Genomic DNA, 18,711 nt, shown 5'->3' with positions numbered 1-18,711 from the left:
AGTACATCAGTTCTCGTTATTTGGCTATTATGTTGAACTTTATGCAGAAGAGCGTATCCAAATTGGACAAATTGGCATGGCATCAATATAAGATTGTATTTTATGTAAATAGTAGGCCAGTAGATATGTATAGGCTATAGTAGTGTAAAGCTAAACTTGTACATTCCTATGCAAACTACTGTCAGACCAGAACCCGATACACTTACAGTATCACGAGACTTAATTATTCAAGACTATGCGTGTGATTTGCATTAGAGGGTGGAACTATCAATGCTGTTGACATAAGCTCTTACACCTGCAGCTTAAACAGGATGTTATTCCGGCCCAGTTGGAACGCTCCAGTAGCTGCTTTGCCATTTTAGCACGTTCATATGACACTTTGCATTCTAACGGCACCCTATACACGGTTGATGCGGAAATGGCGCAATATGCGCAATATGCGAAATAACGCAATAATATACCAGCACGCATTGGGCACAATGAGCACAGCAAAATTTTTTAAATAGAATTCGGTTCGTTTAAGTCTCTCGGAGTCTCCTGGAGTGTGAAAATGGTAAAACTGCAAAGAAGATTGTGCTGGTTGTCCATTCATATCCTTGTTTTTGTAAGTAACATATATATATATATATATATATATATATATATATATATATATATATATATATATATATATATATATATATATATAATAGGCTTATGCGCACTTTTGGTGTTGCCTGCTATAATAAAGATATTACCCTGAATTCGACTATTATTAAAGGTTTCCACTGCTGTTTTGGTTATATCCAGATGGCTTTACCTGGATGTCTAAGCCTTTCCAACACAGGTGATGTGGCTTTTCTCAACGCACCTGACGCGCCCGTCTCCAGGTGTCCTTTACGCATCATCTACACCTGTTTTACATCTTCCGTGGTGCACGTACAGGTCCTGGTTTCTTTCGATAGTGGATCTACCTCAGTCGTTTTCCACAAACACTGGACCTGCGACGCCGGACGTGCCAGAACCAAAGCGATAACTGTGCGCTTTCCCGACTGGCTTGTGTATCAACCTGACTGGGTAATACGCGGGTCCGATTGGGTGCTCAGCTGTTTGTTGCGTGGATGGATCGGCACTGCAGAATCCACCCAACCGGGCAGGTTTTCTCTCGCCAGTGTGACTGTTCCCATCGATATACAGACACCACTGAGTCGACCTTTTAAACAGCACCTGCTTTGTGCCAACTGGGACACAGAGTTGCGCTGGAGAGTCAGTAGAGATGACATGCCACAGTGCGCAAAAGAAAATGGTAAATGCATTTATATTTATTCGATCTGTCACTTAAAAGTACTAAAAACTTCTGTTTTTACATGGTTCCTTGGTAATGCAATTGTATTTTTTGATGTGCCATGTAAAAACCACAGCACATGAATATGGTAGCTAATCATTCAGTACTATTGCACCGCCACATTAGTTTCTAACTAAAGTGATTTACATATTGTGAATGCAACAACACAATCATTTTATTTATTTATTTATTTATTTATTTTAAGTGTCTTTATTTGCATAGTTTCATGGTGAGTTAAGTTCATTCCTCATATGCATATATAAATTCACATAGATATGCATTAGTATATTGGATATAGCATTAAACTCACAGTTTTTAAAGATGGAAATCACTGAGTTAAACATAATCAATTTGTAGTTCATAAAGTGCCTGAGCTTAACACAGAGAGACAGAGACAGAAAGAGAGAAAAAAACTCTGGTCCCCAACCACGCCGCCATTGGGTCCTCCGCCAGCTGGGCAGCGGTCCTCTGCGACACTAGGCGATGGCACTGGACCTCGCCTCCTGGCAGACGGCAGAGAGCTCCTCCACCTCCCCGCAGACATCAGCGAGCTCCCCTGCCCCCTGGCGGACGGTTGGGGCTCCTCCGCCCTCTGGCGAGCGGTAGCGAGCTGCCCAGCCCCCTGGAGGATAGCAGCGGCTCCTTCGTCTCCTGGCGGACAGCAGAGGGCTCCTCCGCCTTTGGCCGAACTGCTCCAGTACCAGCGTATCATACCTCCTCTGTGTCACGAAACTCCCCCATCGGCGAGGGCATTTCTGACGCCGCCTCTTCCTCCTATCCTGGGTTTCGGCACCACTGTGGCAGACTCTGCCTTCCCTACCAAGGAGGAAGCCAGAACCGGAGTGAACAATGAATAGAACTTTAATTTTACATACAATGTTGAACTGAAACATAACGACACACACACAGGCACGTGTGTGTCTCTCTCTCTCTCTCTCACTGGCATCCCCGGCTCCTCTTTATCCCTCTTCCGGCTCACTGAGCTGATTCAGTGTGGGGCATGCACCCTCACGGCCTAGCCACACCCTCCTCCTCGTCACAGGGACCATATGTTTGCAATATGCTTTGCCATTTAACTGGAAAGGAAAGTGAGCTGTGGAACAGTGAAACGAGTAGAACGCTCGTCTTGATGCATGAGAGAACATCACCGCCAGCCGCAACGAATATAAAAAATAACAAACTCCAGTGTTAAATCACCACTTATTATAACACACACATATGAAATGGAAACTCCAGCTCAATAGCTGGAGTGGTTTCTTCTGCATTAGACACTTACCTGATGAAAGCTGTTTTAAAAAGTGGTGGGGACATGTCCCACCCATCCCACCCGTAAATGACACCTATGTGTGACATTCAGTCTATATGTAACCCAAAACTTACGATACATTTAAAAAAAAAAATGTTTTATCATTAATAAAAATAAATGAAAAAAGTAAAGTATTGTATTGCTAAACAAACTACTGCTATGCTGAGAGAGTTTTCACACATTTTGCATTTCTTTTTTTCTCCCTTTCATTATTTTTCCTGGAAGAGGTGGCGTCTCTTCTTTCCACACTGTATGCCTCCACTGGCGAAAATTATGGCATCATCAAAACACTCCAGCCTTACAGGAATGAAGTATTAGAAGGATTGCGAGTCAAATCCTTCTATTATCCCTGGTGAGTTCTTGTGAATTTCTAGTTCCTTATTGGCAACCCTTGTTAAAGTGTAATCATGACCCTTAAACGCATACCTCGGGTGTTCAGTGATCCGGAACTTCATTCCACACCCTGTACCTCATCCATTTTTTCTCTTATAAATAGTATAACACCAAACACACACACACACACACACACACACAAAAGCCCAAATTGCAAAAAATAAATAAATAAAATAATAATTAATTGCACTTCCATTAATTCTATTTTTATGATTATTTCATATCTATATAAGTTTACTATCACAGGATATCTATTTATTTGTTCATTATTAGAGAAATTAGTAATATATTCATACAAATAAATACTATATCACTTTGATTTTCTGTGCAACAACAGTGAATTATCATTATCCCATATGCGTGTACACATACATATTATACGTGTTATGTTACTCAAGATGGCGTTGTTGTTTCAGTGATTGACTAAATTGAAATTTTTACATTGTTAACTGATGAAAAAACAATATGGAAGTAAACTATAGCAAGTACAACACATGAACAGTATGATATTTTCATTTGGGTGCACTTCTGAAATGAGTTGTGCATCTATTTACACTCAAAATGTGCCTGAGAAAATACCTAAGTGTAGCTCAATATGTGTTTGAATGCCAGTTGCGTCTCATGACATTTCAGTGTGAAAGTTATAAATCCTGTTCTAGATTTGTCCAGATTTGTTGCATTATCTCTTTGATATTTGACAAATAAAAAATCAAATTATATCAAAAGATATTTTATTCTCTTATTTTCTAATTTTTTACACTATCTGGGCATTTTGTAGATCCATTTGTGATTTAAGTAAGGGATAATATAAAGAATAATGAGTAAATGTTCTGCCCCCTGCAGGTGTGATTTTTCACTCTGGGTTTTGTTGGTGAAACCTTGCAGTACCCGTTTATGTGGACTTCTACACCACATTGACTCAGATAATAACTATTCCACACCGTCCTTGTTCCTCACTGAAACCGGTAAGGCTCTGATCTCGTAATTTCATGTTGTTAAAGGTGATGTGTGTAATTTTTGTAAATGTTAAAATACTTTCTCCTTTGTTTTTGTCACATTCATACAGGTAAGATTCATGTGCAGTTGCATGGAGAAACTGGTCACTCATCAGCGTTCCTTTCTCCGTTCAAGGTTCCTCTTTATCAGTGGTGTCGTCTCAGCCTGAAGATATTGGGAAGATTGGTGAGAAAGTAGTGGTCACATTGAACAATCAGGGTGGGGGACATAGATAATGTATTTAAAACAATCTGGGGGTCAGTGTTATTATATTTCCCTCCTTTGTAGGCAAAACTCTCTATTGCATGCACTGATGGACAGCAGCAATTTATTAAGAAAGCTGAGCACATGTAAGAGTCTTCATATTGTTCAATTCAATTGACTGTATTTAAGCTTAAACTTCACCTTACAGTACTCTGTTTTCATAAGAGGGCTCTGATGTTTTGGGCAGGTTTAAGATGAACCTGAAGCTGGATGACACGCAAGGTTATTTTGTGATTGGTGGAGGTAAATTCACACGGGGAATTGAAGGATATTATGGGCCTACTACATACTATCGTACACAGGGGCTCCCAGATGACCAGGTAGGATATGATACCTTGCGCTTTTCAGATCCATGTTCACTTATTCAATATGCAGTGCTCTTCAGATCCCATTTTGCTTTCCAAATCTTACATATTTCTGAGTGAAACAGGATATGCAACAGGAAAACATGTAGTCACTTCAAAGTCAGAATGAATTATTACTATTTTTTTTAATAAAAGATTACTAAGACAAACTTTCTTTTGTTGCACCAATGAATCATACACATAAAAATCCACGATGTGCATTAAGTAAATAGGGTCAAGTTTGATTTCATGATGACTTTAATAATTTAGTGCATTCAGAACTGTTTGTTGAGCAAGAACAGTATCGATGTTATGTGAATGGTTGAGTTACTGGGCATTTTACTGAGTCCTGAACAATCTGCAGCATTTACTGTAAACATGACATTTATGGACTAAACTTATATCTTTACAGGCTGAGATTCAACTTCCTCATGTAATAGCAAAGGTGAATATTACTGGATGGTTCCAATCATGTAGGGAATTCAAATCAGAACTTTTCCTCACCGTTCAATCCAATATACAGAGAATCTCAGGTAAATACATCCAATGACCACTAGATGGCACTAGATCAATCATCCTTTTTTCCTCTTTTTTTTTTTTTTTAAATTTTTTTTTTTAAATTTTTTATTTTTTTATACAGTGCTTGCAAGTTAACACTGAATTGATATTCTTCAGCCATTCTGGTAAGGGTTTGTTCTAAGCCCTTAAACCTAAGTACTAAGCTTAATTACTTAATTCAACCTTAACTTACTAATTTATTTATTTATTTTGGGTATTTGTAAAAAAAGCCATTTCTTTTTTTTTCTTTTTTTTTTTTTATAGTGTTTTCACAACACACATTGTTTAAAAGCAGCTTTATAGAAAATTATGCTGTAAGAGAAAATTAAGTTGTAATGTCTGTAATGTCTTAATAAAAAAATCTATCTATCTATCTATCTATCTATCTATCTATCTATCTATCTATCTATCTATCTATATATATATATATATATACAGTATATAGAAACAGTATACATAGATGTGTGTATATGTATATATTTAGACTTTATATATTTTTAAGAAAGTTAAGAATAAAGTTTAAAAATGTTAACTCACATTGCTAGAATGTTCATCATTCAAAATGAAACTGACATTTACTCCAAAATTTTTTTTAACCTATTTATAAGATTTAAGCATTTCATTATTATAACAAAATTACATCAAATTGAATTGTGAATCTTTTTTTTTTTTTTTTTAACGAAATTAAATAATAAAACATTAAATTATTTACGTTTTTATTTTTAATTTATTTTGTTAAAGATAACTCCATTAAATTTGATGGAATTTTGTAATGAAATTGAAATGCATAAATATTAAAAATAAATCTTAATATATATATATATATAAAAAAAAATTCAAATTTTTTTTTTTTTTTTTTTTTAGTTTTGCACACTGAATAGTAATTGGTCTTGTCTCATTTGCATTTAACCATTTACACTATACAGTACTGACAACAATGGCTGTGCTGAGAGTCATGAGAATAGCAAAGTGGCTCAACTGCAGCATTTAAGTTACACAGAACCTAAAACTTAGAACCAGCACTATTCTTTTGTTGCCTTGCAAGCACTGTTATTTCCTTGAGGAAATTAAAATATATATATTTTAATTCCTAACTGTCAAGTTTATTAACATTAATTTCCAGAGAGCTCTTTGGATACATACACAGAGCTTGTACTGAATCACAGTCCAGCAAACTCAACGGAACAGTGTACATTCTTCGAATCGCCAAAAAATCCTCACAGGCGTCAAGTTGCACATTTGACCAAGCTACTATCACAGAAATACAGTAATATACATCATACAGTGCATTTATACAGCTGAAATAATAATAATCATAAAACAGCATATATGTTGCATATTTGTAACGTTTGTATATTGTGGTTTCCTCTTTCTCAGGCAGGGTGAATGCTGCAGTGGTGGGCAGAGAGCTGTATTCTCTAGTGCTGCGTAAGCTGACAACGGCCGACAGTGTGGAGGCTATAAACAGGCTGGTGCCTTTTCTTCTACAGTCTAGCTGTTTAGGAGACAATAGAGCACTACATCTCTCCTCTGTGCTCTACAGCAGTGGGTTTGGAGTCAAGAGGCAGCCATACAAGGTGTGTGTTTGTGTGTAACTGAAAGGTTCAAACCCCACAAAACGATCCATGAATTCTCACAAGGGTTAATAGGTCAGGCAATATGTAATCTGATCTCTGTGGACAGGCAAACATTGGATAAGCCACGTTGTATAATAAAACAAAGAATGAATTAGCAGTTTCAAATGTAATCTAATCTATGGCACTGCAGGCTTGGCTGCTGTCTCTGCTGGCAGCTCAGCGGGACTGGAGACTGGCCCTGCTGCATCTTGGGTACATGCACCTTATTGGCGACCTGGAGGGGACCCCTGACCATGACCTCTCCTATGCTTATTACATCAACATTGCAAGACAAACCAGCATAGATCAGAAGAAACCAAACCCAAAGCAAGTAAGAGCATAAAGCAGAAAATAGCCAATAGGATTTAGCTGACGTCACAGCCGTAAATCAAATTTTATATGTGCTATTGATAATCAGAGTCAGGTGGTATTTGGTGAAGGAACATCCTCATTTTAGAGAGCATTTTATTGGACAAAAATTTTGAAGAGAAAGACTGAATTTTAATGCATATATGTACTAAAGGTTAATTTTGTCAACTTTTAGGAGTATACTAGCATATGCTTCAAAGTTTATAGACATAAACTATCAGAAATATAAATGATGTACAAGGCAACATTAATGAGTTTAAAACAAATCTGTCCTAGATTTTGCTATGTTTTACACTACAAATGCAAGCTTTAAAATGATTGTTCATTTTCTCTGTAGACTTTTGTTGAGTTAATACGCTTGAATGATGAAGAAACATTAAATGCGCAAACCAATGAAAACGATGATCTGTTTCACTGGCTAAAACTGCAGGCACGAAGTGGAGTGGCTGAAGCAGAGGTACCAAAATCCTGATCCAACCAAAATACATACAGAATTTGACTCTTTTTGATGTTATTCCACTGTCCCGTGAACATTTTTGAAAATGACAACTCGTGCCATCTTTAAAGTCAACATGAAACACTATTTGCAGCCAATTTTACTTCTGAATGTTACATATTTACGAGGGTTGAAAAGTAAGATGGATTTGTGAAGTCGGCCAATAAGAAAATAGTTTCAGAGGCAGAGCAAGCTGTTACATTTTGATAAAATATTACAAAAACTAACAATTAATTTTTTAAAATTTTTTTTTTTAATACCGTGCACCAATGAATCATGCTCAATAATGGACATGCATTAATAAAGTAAAGTGAACATGAAATCATAATCTACCCTATTTAAAGTTTGTGTTTTGGTGTTTGTGTGTTTGATTTTCTCTTTAGCAAGCAATGGGCCGTATGTTGTTCTGGGGTCAGCAAGGTGTGTCACCAGACATTCGAACCGCAGTGAAGCACTACGAGAGGGGAGCAACCAAACTGCGTGATCCTACCTCCATGTACGACTACGCCATCGTGCTCCTTACGGTTCGAGTCTGTCTTTGTGATTTCTGATCATATATCCAAGAAGTTCTAACAAAAAATGATTGATTTGACTATATACACTACCAGTCAAAAGTTTGGACAAATTTTTCTATCTCATTATCTTAAAGACATTTTGATCTTTAACTTTATGCTAACATGCTTATAATTAGTTTTGTAGATAAATATACTTATACATTTGTTTACAAAACTGTAAAAAAAAAAAAAAAAAAAAGTTTTAAATGGATCAGTTAGAGCAGATAAGCAGCCAACAAGTTTTCCAGCATACAGAGTACATCCAAATCTATTTTAAAAGCATCTCAGCATCCCATTAATTGGTCACTATTTAATTCTTATACTTCCATTTGTCTTATTTTATAGTTTCAGTGACTTAGATGACATAGTAATATTCTAAAATATAGAAAATAATACTAATAAAGAATGAGAAGTTGTGTCGAAACTTACTGGTAGTGTACTTGTATTATGTGATTTTTCTTCTCCAAGTCATATCACATTTGGCCAGTAGAGTGCACTCTTGCAAAGGATTTGAAGTGTGAATGTTTCTAATGGCATATCAGGTGGTGAACTGATTATTATTTTCATGCATAATAGGGCCAAGGAGTTCCACAAGATGTGGAGAGGGCTGTTACATTTCTGAAGAAAGCAAAAGAACAGGTGTTGTGTTAAAAATATTTGTCTTGCCTTTGTTTGTCTTTGTTTTTATTTTCTTTACTCATACTTTAAAATCAACATGAAATCAAAATGGACCCTATTTACTTTCTTTATACATGTTCCCGGTTTATATATATATATATATATTTTAAAGATTTACGCATTTCAATTTCATAACAAAATTCAGATTGAAATGAGTCATTTTTATAAAATTAAAATATATACATGTATGTATTTTACATTTTTATTAATTCAATTTTGTTAAACTTTATACGATTCAATTTGATGGAATTTTGTTATGAAATTGAAATGCGTAAATCTTAAAGGTGCAGTATGTAAGATTCAGAAACCCTTGTTATTAATGACACCTGTGGCCGTTAAGTGAACTGCAGCCAGCTACCCGTTGCTCGTGCTCGTGCACACACTCCATAAGGACACGAGCGAGCATAGACCAAAACAATGACGAAACCTACAAAGAGGCTGAACGTGATTCACTGGCATCATGTTGACAGATGAGGTAGCATAATTAAAATTACACAGTTATAATTGTTTTACTACAAACTTTAAGACTGTGTATTATATTTGACTCTCCAGTGCTGGAACAGGGCTAAAACAAAGTGTGGATATAGGTCTGACTATGCGAGACTGTAGTTTGAAGTAATCACTTTTCTTTGCATGATACATTGACTGCATTTATATGATAGCCTATGTCGGTGTTAGCTAGCTAGCCAGCTTTATCAATAGCTGTTAGCTAAATTTGGTAGATGATGACAGTAGCTGTTTAAAAAAATAGACTGTACTTTATAAATATGTTGACACAATTCAGTATTGATGAAAACTGTCATTTTAATATATCGATGCGCTATTGTTTTATAATAATAGAATGTATATATTTTCTGTATAACCAAGTTACGTTACACTAATGAATGGGTCTTTTTGCATTATCTTGAACATTGTCTAGCATTCATTTCATGTGTTACTGTAGTTTACCTTGCTGAATAATTACAGATTAACATTGATTATGACTGTGCAGGCAAGATCAAGTTAGCTAAAATTACACAGATCAATCCTTATGGCACTATATTTCACATGCTTTAAAGTTATGTAAGCTTACCTGTCCAATTCAGGGTCGGTTTTGATCGCCTAAACTGAACGAAGGTCCCACCAGGAATCAAATGCCCTGCCGATGTTCACTCTAGTTTTCGTTCGACCACGATCACGTTCCCGCTTAGCCAGACGGGATTCAGTAGATAAATTATTTTTTTTTTGGCTTACTCAGAGTTTGTGTAGGATTTGGTGTTGTGCTGGGAGCCGAACGTTTGCCGGATTCCATCTCTAAGATAACGTTACCTAGTGTTGCAGTTTGTTTCCCGAGAGCCTTGCCTCAGTGCTTCCGCACTGAGCGCGCATAAACGTCACATCCTTTGGATTTTCCCGGCAAAAGCTATCCGCTCCCTTCTCATGAAAATCAGTCTACAGGCTTTAATAGGCAACCTAGGAAGACCGGAAGGACTCATTTTTTAAGTTGCGTTACAAGCCGTTCACACATTGGCGAATATTACATGAAAATTGTTACATATTTCACCTTTACAAAAGTGTTGTAAAAAAAAAGTTTGTTCTTTTCAATCTTTTATTCAAATTTAATAACTTGCTCTGCTTCTGAAATTATTTTTCTTTTCGACTGAGGTCACCAAGCCCTCTAATTTGTTTTTAACCCCCTTCCCCTCCAAACACCAGTTGTAAACTGTAGCTACCACTTCTTCTGATCCAGTCAGTTCCTGATGGATAAAAAAATGTCCCACCCTACATTTTTTTTCTTTTTAATATATAAAAAAGGAATAGTTCACCCAAAAATAAAAATTCTCTCATTTACTCACCCTCATGCCATCCCAAATGTATGACTTTCTTTCTTCTGCAGAACACAAATGAAGTTTTAACTCATTAAGGTCCATACAAGGCAAGTGAATGGTGGTCAGAACTTCGAAGGTCAAAAAAGCACATAAAGGCAGCATAAAAGTAATCCACACGACTCCAGTGTTTAAATGCATATCTTCAGAATCGATATGATAAGTGCGGGTGAGAAACAGTTCAATATTACAGTCATTTTTTTACTACAAATTCTCCTCCCTGCCCAGTAAGGTGGTGATATGCATGAAGAATGCAAATCGCCAAAAATAAAAGAAGAAGAATGTGAACGTGGAAATTTATAGTAAAAAAGGACTTAAATATTGATCTGTTTCTCACCCACACCTATCATATCTCTCCTGAAGACATGAATTAAACCACTGGAGTTGTGTGGATTGCTTTTATGCTGCCTTTGTATGCTTTATGGACCTTCAAAGTTTTGGACACCATTCACTTGCATTGAAAGGACCTACAGAGCTGAGATATTTTTCTAAAAAATCTTCATTTGTGTTCAACAGAAGAAAGAAAGTCATACACATCTGAGATGGCATGAGGGCGAGTACATGATGAGAGAATTTTCATTTTTGGGTGAACTGTCCCTTTAATGTTAAATTTTTATGGATAATTTTTAAAAAGATGTGAATAAAGTTATTTCAGCTTTAATAGAAACATGTAATTCATGTTACTGTAGAATATCTGATAGAATTAAATCAGTCAAGCAGCTAAACTCTGTCCGGCAGGGGTTTGTTCCGGCTATCACTGCTCTGGGCTGGTACTATGAGCAGTTTGAGAAAGATTACGAGAAGGCTGTACATCTGTGGGAAGAGGCTGATGCAAAGGGTCACCCTGATGCTGCCATGAATCTGGGAGTTTTCTATTCGCAGGGCCTCTATCCTGGACATCCTGCAGACCAGGCATGATAAAATCCTTTTTAAATCCATTATTGAAATTGCACATTTGTGATGTTCTCAGATGCTATAATTTATGCTTTTGCTGTATTATCAGTTTAAGGCATATACGTATTTCCTGAGGTCAGCTCAGAGAGGACACATAAATGGTGGCATTGAACTGGCTGATGTATGGATCCATGGGATCCCTGGCCAGGTGTCCCGACGTCCAGCAGATGCTGTTCTGTAAGTATATGACGTCTGTATGGCTGTATGTAACTCTAAAGAATAATTTTGATAATATGCATGTTTGCAAAGATTGCAAAGAGTAAACATTATACTGTAGACAAAACTAACATTATATGACAATTTACACAACATGCACAGTATATATTACAATCAATAAACAAGATTGAAAAAAGGAAATATTATGACAACTTACACAAAATCGGACTGTAATATTAAAAGTATGTATTGCACATGTATTATAACTATTATGTCTGTTTAAACATATTTTTTTCACTTTCTCCTTTGACTTCAGGTGGCTTAAATGGGCCTCTGAACACAATGGATATCTAGGAACAGTCTTAAGGAAAGGGCTGAATGCGTATCTCAAAGGAAACTGGTAAATCTTTGCTGGTCACACTGCATAGTATATTCATTGTCTTTTCATTGTATGCAAACTCCATGTATGATTGTCGTATTTTGACCCCTGTTGTGAAAATGCACTTTTAGTTTGTACTCATATCGGTGTTATTATATACATAATACTTAAAATAAAAGTATTTTAGTGCACCCGAATCTCTAATCCAATCTGATCAGATTTGTCCTGATAATATTAAAATTATATTAATATCCTTTATATTTACATCAGAATGTTGCGAAGGAAACTTATTCTCTCTCTCTCTCTCTCTCTCTCTCTCTCTCTCTCTCTCTCTCTCTCTCTCTCTCTCATTGTTACAGGATAATGGCTTTGATTTATTATCTCAGTACAGCAGAGAGTGGATTTGAAGCTGCTCAGTTTAATGTGGCGTACCTGTGTGAACTCAACTCTGTGAGTCTTTTCTTAAGACTTGCTCTACATTCAGATGAATATATTCACTCGATTGTCTTTGACAGATGATTTATCTATTACAGGACTCTCTGCATCCAGCTCTGGTGACTCAGTGCATGTTAAGATACTATAACATGTCAATACAGGGCCAAGATCATGCTCCTTATGGTAAATATACAAAACCTGAGATTAATCGTTCACACAAAAATGAAAATTGTGTCATTTATGTTGTTCCAACCCAGTATTATTTTCTAAGTACAAAACGAGATGTTATGTAGAATTTCAGAGCTTCTGTTTAACACACACCAAAAGTGGATGGTGATTGATGCTACCTAACTCATAAAAGTCTCATAAAATTAGTCCATATGACTCGTGCACTACATTCCAAGTCTTTTGAAGCAGACCAAAGGAACAAACCAAAATTTAGCGTAGCTTTAAATTGACATGCTAGGATTACATATTAAAGTGCCTTTTTGGAGCTTTGCTGAATGTATCACCATCCACTTGTGTTATATGAAAAAAACAGGCACTCGGTTATATTGCCTCAGATCTCATTTTGGGATTCACAGAAGAAACTAATACTAGGTTGGAACGGCATGATAACACATTTTTGGGTGATCTATTATATGGACATACAGTATATATGTGGGGTGGATGGCGGCAGTTATTCATGACTTTAAGTGAACTGAAATGCTCAAAGCTTGAAGGGCACCTGAGGTTTGTCACAGCATCCTGTTATTAGTGCATCAGTACACATGTGGATTCTCATGCTTCCTGTAGCTTTGAGTGTTGATGGATATTTGTTTCCCTCTCAGCTTTGATCCGAATGGGAGATCTGTTCTATGGCGGACAGGCTTTGGGCAGGAAAGAGGTTTCTAATGCAGCAGAGATGTACAAACAAGCAGCTCTTAAGAATGAACCACAGGTACCTTTGACGACAAAGACCTGATTCTCATAGCTGGACTAATTTCTAATCTTGAATGAGCTGGAAATTTTATTGAAGAGTCTTCTGTCATATAACTGCTTTTTCCTTTCCTTTCCTTTCCTTTCCTTTCCTTTCATTGCTTTGATCTCCTCTCTTCTCCTCTCCTTTCCTTTCCTTTCCTTTCCTTTCCTTTCCTTTCCTTTCCTTTCCTTTCCTTTCCTTTCATTGCTTTGCTCTCCTCTCCTCTCTTCTCTTCTCCTCTCATTTCCTTTCCTTTCCTTTCCTTTCCTTTCCTTTCCTTTCCTTTCCTTTCCTTTCCTTTCCTTTCCTTTCATTGCTTTGATCTCCTCTCTTCTCCTCTCCTCTCCTTTCCTTTCCTTTCCTTTCCTTTCCTTTCCTTTCCTTTCCTTTCCTTTCCTTTACTTTCATTGCTTTGATCTCCTCTCTTCTCCTCTCCTTTCCTTTCCTTTCCTCTCCTTTCCTTTCCTTTCCTTTCCTTTCCTTTCCTTTCCTTTCCTTTCCTTTCCTTTCCTTTCTTTTCATTGCTTTGCTCTCCTCTCTTCTCCTCTCCTTTCCTTTCCTTTCCTTTCCTTTCCTTTCCTTTCCTTTCCTTTCCTTTCCTTTCCTTTCCTTTCATTGCTTTGCTCTCCTCTCTTCTCCTCTCATTTCCTTTCCTTTCCTTTCCTTTCCTTTCCTTTCCTTTCCTTTCCTTTCTTTTCATTGCTTTGCTCTCCTCTCTTCTCCTCTCCTTTCCTTTCCTTTCCTTTCCTTTCCTTTCCTGTCCTTTCCTTTCCTTTCCTTTCCTTTCCTTTCCTTTCCTTTCCTTTCATTGCTTTGCTCTCCTCTCTTCTCCTCTCATTTCCTTTCCTTTCCTTTCCTTTCCTTTCCTTTCCTTTCCTTTCATTGCTTTGCTCTCCTCTCTTCTCCTCTCATTTCCTTTCCTTTCCTTTCCTTTCCTTTCCTTTCCTTTCCTTTCCTTTCCATTAATATCCTCTCTTCTCCTCTCATTCCTCTCCTTTCCATTTCATTGCTTTCCTTTCCTTTCCTTTCCTTTCCTTTCCTTTCCATTGCTTTGATCTCCTCTCTTCTCCTCTCAATTCATTTCCTTTCCTTTCCTTTCCTTTCCTTTCCTTTCCTTTCCTTTCCTTTCCTTTCCTTTCCTTTCCTTTGCTTTGATCTCCTCTTCTCTCATTCCTTTCCTTTCCTTTCCTTTCCTTTCCATTGCTTTGCTCTCCTCTCTTCTCCTCTCCTTTCCTTTCCTTTCCTTTCCTTTCCTTTCCTTTCCTTTCCTTTCCTTTCCTTTCCTTTCCTTTCCATTAATATCCTCTCTTCTCCTCTCATTCCTCTCCTTTCCATTTCATTGCTTTCCTTTCCTTTCCTTTCCTTTCCTTTCCTTTCCTTTCCTTTCCTTTCCTTTCCTTTCCATTGCTTTGATCTCCTCTCTTCTCCTCTCATTTCATTTCCTTTCCTTTCCTTTCCTTTCCTTTCCTTTCCTTTCCTTTCCTTTCCATTTCATTGCTTTGCTCTCCTCTCTTCTCCTCTCATTTCATTTCCTTTCCTTTCCTTTCCTTTCCTTTCCTTTCCTTTCCTTTCCTCTCCTTTCCATTGCTTTGATCTCCTCTTCTCTCTTTCCTTTCCTTTCCTTTCCTTTCCTTTCCTTTCCTTTCCTTTCCTTTCCTTTCCTTTCCATTCCATTGCTTTGATCTCCTCTCTTCTCCTCTCATTTCCTTTCCTTTCCTTTCCTTTTCTTTCCTTTCCTTTCCTTTCCTTTCCTTTCCTTTCCTTTCCATTTCATTGCTTTGCTCTCCTCTCTTCTCCTCTCATTTCCTTTCCTTTCCTTTCCTTTCCATTTCATTGCTTTGCTCTCCTCTCTTCTCCTCTCATTTCATTTCCTTTCCTTTCCTTTCCTTTCCTTTCCTTTCCTTTCCTCTCTTCTCCTTTCCTTTCCTTTCCTTTCCTTTCCTTTCCTTTCCTTTCCTTTCCTTTCCTCTCCTTTCCATTGCTTTGATCTCCTCTTCTCTCATTCCTTTCCTTTCCTTTCCTTTCCTTTCCTTTCCATTAATATCCTCTCTTCTCCTCTCATTCCTCTCCTTTCCATTTCATTGCTTTCCTTTCCTTTCCTTTCCTTTCCTTTCCTTTCCATTGCTTTGATCTCCTCTCTTCTCCTCTCATTTCATTTCCTTTCCTTTCCTTTCCTTTCCTTTCCTTCCTTTCCTTTCCTCTCCTTTCCATTGCTTTGATCTCCTCTTCTCTCATTCCTTTCCTTTCCTTTCCTTTCCATTAATATCCTCTCTTCTCCTCTCATTCCTCTCCTTTCCATTTCATTGCTTTCCTTTCCTTTCCTTTCCTTTCCTTTCCTTTCCTTTCCTTTCCTTTCCTTTCCATTTCATTGCTTTGCTCTCCTCTCTTCTCCTCTCATTTCCTTTCCTTTCCTTTCCTTTCCTTTCCTTTCCTCTCTCTCTCCTTTCCTTTCCTTTCCTTTCCTTTCCTTTCCTTTCCTCTCCTTTCCATTGCTTTGATCTCCTCTTCTCTCATTCCTTTCCTTTCCTTTCCTTTCCTTTCCTTTCCTTTCCTTTCCTTTCCATTGCTTTGATCTCCTCTCTTCTCCTCTCATTTCATTTCCTTTCCTTTCCTTTCCTTTCCATTTCATTGCTTTGCTCTCCTCTCTTCTCCTTTCCTTTCCTTTCCTTTCCTTTCCTTTCCTTTCCTTTCCTTTCCATTTCATTGCTTTGCTCTCCTCTCTTCTCCTCTCATTTCCTTTCCTTTCCTTTCCTTTCCTTTCCATTTCATTGCTTTGCTCTCCTCTCTTCTCCTCTCATTTCCTTTCCTTTCCTTTCCTTTCCTTTCCTTTCCTTTCCTTTCCTTTCCTTTCCATTTCATTGCTTTGCTCTCCTCTCTTCTCCTTTCCTTTCCTTTCCTTTCCTTTCCTTTCCTTTCCTTTCCTTTCCTTTCCTTTCCTTTCCTTTCCTCTCCTTTCCATTGCTTTGATCTCCTCTTCTCTCATTCCTTTCCTTTCCTTTCCTTTCCTTTCCTTTCCTTTCCTTTCCTTTCCTTTCCATTGCTTTGATCTCCTCTCTTCTCCTCTCATTTCATTTCCTTTCCTTTCCTTTCCTTTCCATTTCATTGCTTTGCTCTCCTCTCTTCTCCTTTCCTTTCCTTTCCTTTCCTTTCCATTGCTTTTATCTCCTGTCTTCTCCTCTCCTCTCATTTCCTTTCCTTTCCTCTCCTTTAATTTCCTTTCTGTTGCTTTCATTTCCTTTCTTTATTTCTTTCATTTAATTTAATTTCCTTTTTTTATTTTCCTTTCATTTTCTTTGCTTTGCATTCCTTTCCTTTCTATTCTTTTCTTTTCCTTTCCTTTCCTTTCCTTTCCTTTCTTTCATTTCATTTCTATTTTCCTTTAATTTTCTTTGCTTTTTATTCTTTTCCTTTCCTATACTTTTTCAGGTTTTTTCTGTTCTTGTTCCTTTGCTTTTTCTTTTCTTGTTCCTTTCTTTTTTGCCTTTCTGTTTTCTTTTAATTTTCCTTTGTCCTTTTATTTTTTCTTTAGTTTTGTTTAGCTTTGCTTTTATATGTATTGGCTTTGTTTTTATGTTGCATTGTTTTGCTTTGTTTTGTGTGTGTGTGTTCAATTTAGTTTCATTTCAGGTTGTGTGTGTGTGTGTGTTTGTGTGCTCATGCTGTGTGTATGCAGTGGTACTGATGATGATATTTTCTTGTCTCCTCAGGGCTGGTATAATCTTGGCCTGCTTGTTCAACAGGGAGAGTCTCTTCCCTTTAGTCTTCTTTCTGAGCTTAATTTACTGCATCTATACTTAACAGACAAACAGCAGCTCCTCATCACCCTTTTCCACAGGCAAGACATTTAAAACTATTGTTTTTATAAGTAGAACACAAATAGACAAAATAACTGACCATATTGTGTCTAAAATATAAGTTACTTGATATGAACTTCTTGTTAATAAAGCTCGCAATCATGTTGTTGTACTGAATATTAGCATGGTGACCCTTAATTTCTATTGATTAATTGAATGTCTTTTTCAACATACGCTGTTGCGTCTGTCTTTTGTTTTTCTGTGCTCTAGGTGTAGAGAAACCAATAGCACTGAAGCATACTTACCCTGTACATTGGCACTGTTCAAAGCACACCTACAATCCTTCCAGATAGATAAGGATATCGCAGTAAAGGTCTGTGTACTTGCCTCTTGTCTTTGAGAAAACAGCACAAACAAAGTCTATGGTTATTTAATTTATTTGATAGTTTTTATGTGCATGATAAACCCATGAGGGAGCTCCTGTGGTTACTTGGTTAAAATCATAATGATGGTAATATTTTAAGAATCATCTAGATGAGCTAATGGTGAGGGGTGAATTATCACATTGAAATGTTTACACTGATCCTCTCTTTTCTTGTAGCTCTTTGCAACAGTTTCAGCAGCAGTTGGAACTCTGTCATTTATTATCAGACTGTTTAAACGGAGGACAGCACCCTGCCAACAAACTTCACTAACATCTACTTCCAGTTCCAGCCAAACCCAAGAAGAGGAGGAGGAATCTTAAAGCCATGTATAATGTTTTTAAGTGATACTCCACCACATTTTTTTTTAACAGGGGATTTTGTTTTTTAATCCACGTTTTTTTTGTTTTGTTATATCTTTGTGAAAACAGGACTATCAGGATATTTAAAGGGATAGTTCACCCAAAGATGAACATTTTTGTAAAGCTCCAAAAACACCATAAAATGTAGTAAAAGTAGTCTGTATGACTTATGCACTAAATTCTGGGTCATAACTTTGAGTGTGGAACAGACTAAAACTAGGGGATTATTCACTTGAAGCTTTTTAAGATTACTTCTTGTGTGCTCCATATTTAGCATACGGGGTTGGAACGACACATGGGTGAGTAAAAGATGACAGAGTTAAAAATGTTGAGTGAATTATCTTTTTCTATGATTACTTTTTTAAAAGAGTTTCATATTTTGTTAAGATTTCAGTGTTCAAATAATAATAATAATAATAAAAATAAATAAATAAATAATAGTAAAAAAGTTCTTCTCAATAAAGTAATATTTTTTTTTTAAGGTA

At 36.8% G+C, this 18,711-nt stretch overlaps 1 protein-coding gene across 1 annotated transcript; it reads left to right on the top strand.

Moving 5' to 3' along the window:
* Positions 1-371: 371 nt before the first annotated feature.
* On the top strand, positions 372-18,535 carry LOC127422661 (protein sel-1 homolog 3-like). The gene is made up of 23 exons (XM_051666433.1): positions 372-604; positions 790-1,285; positions 2,856-2,982; positions 3,867-3,988; positions 4,090-4,205; positions 4,308-4,369; positions 4,471-4,603; positions 5,040-5,160; positions 6,309-6,452; positions 6,563-6,762; positions 6,953-7,132; positions 7,508-7,627; positions 8,050-8,190; positions 8,797-8,859; positions 11,502-11,675; positions 11,767-11,894; positions 12,190-12,273; positions 12,612-12,702; positions 12,786-12,870; positions 13,518-13,627; positions 17,356-17,483; positions 17,713-17,815; positions 18,044-18,535. Exons 1-23 carry the CDS (start codon positions 551-553, stop codon positions 18,185-18,187), a joined length of 3,126 nt encoding a protein of 1,041 aa, XP_051522393.1. The 5' UTR covers positions 372-550; the 3' UTR covers positions 18,188-18,535.
* The last annotated feature ends 176 nt before the right edge of the window (positions 18,536-18,711 follow it).

Source organism: Myxocyprinus asiaticus, chromosome 31 (genome assembly GCF_019703515.2).
Source record: "Myxocyprinus asiaticus isolate MX2 ecotype Aquarium Trade chromosome 31, UBuf_Myxa_2, whole genome shotgun sequence".
NCBI classification, from domain to species: Eukaryota; Metazoa; Chordata; class Actinopteri; order Cypriniformes; family Catostomidae; genus Myxocyprinus; species Myxocyprinus asiaticus.
Note: the sequence above shows the minus strand (reverse complement) of the source record. Positions and strands in the feature narration are given on the sequence as shown.

Excerpts from the sequence above, each read along its gene's own strand:
- LOC127422661 (XM_051666433.1), top strand. The coding sequence starts at position 551 with ATGGTAAAACTGCAAAGAAGATTGTGCTGGTTGTCCATTCATATCCTT. Across the intron at positions 17,484-17,712 it reads CTCATCACCCTTTTCCACAG|GTGTAGAGAAACCAATAGCA; the intron begins GCAAGACATTTA and ends TCTGTGCTCTAG. Across the intron at positions 17,816-18,043 it reads ATAAGGATATCGCAGTAAAG|CTCTTTGCAACAGTTTCAGC; the intron begins GTCTGTGTACTT and ends CTTTTCTTGTAG.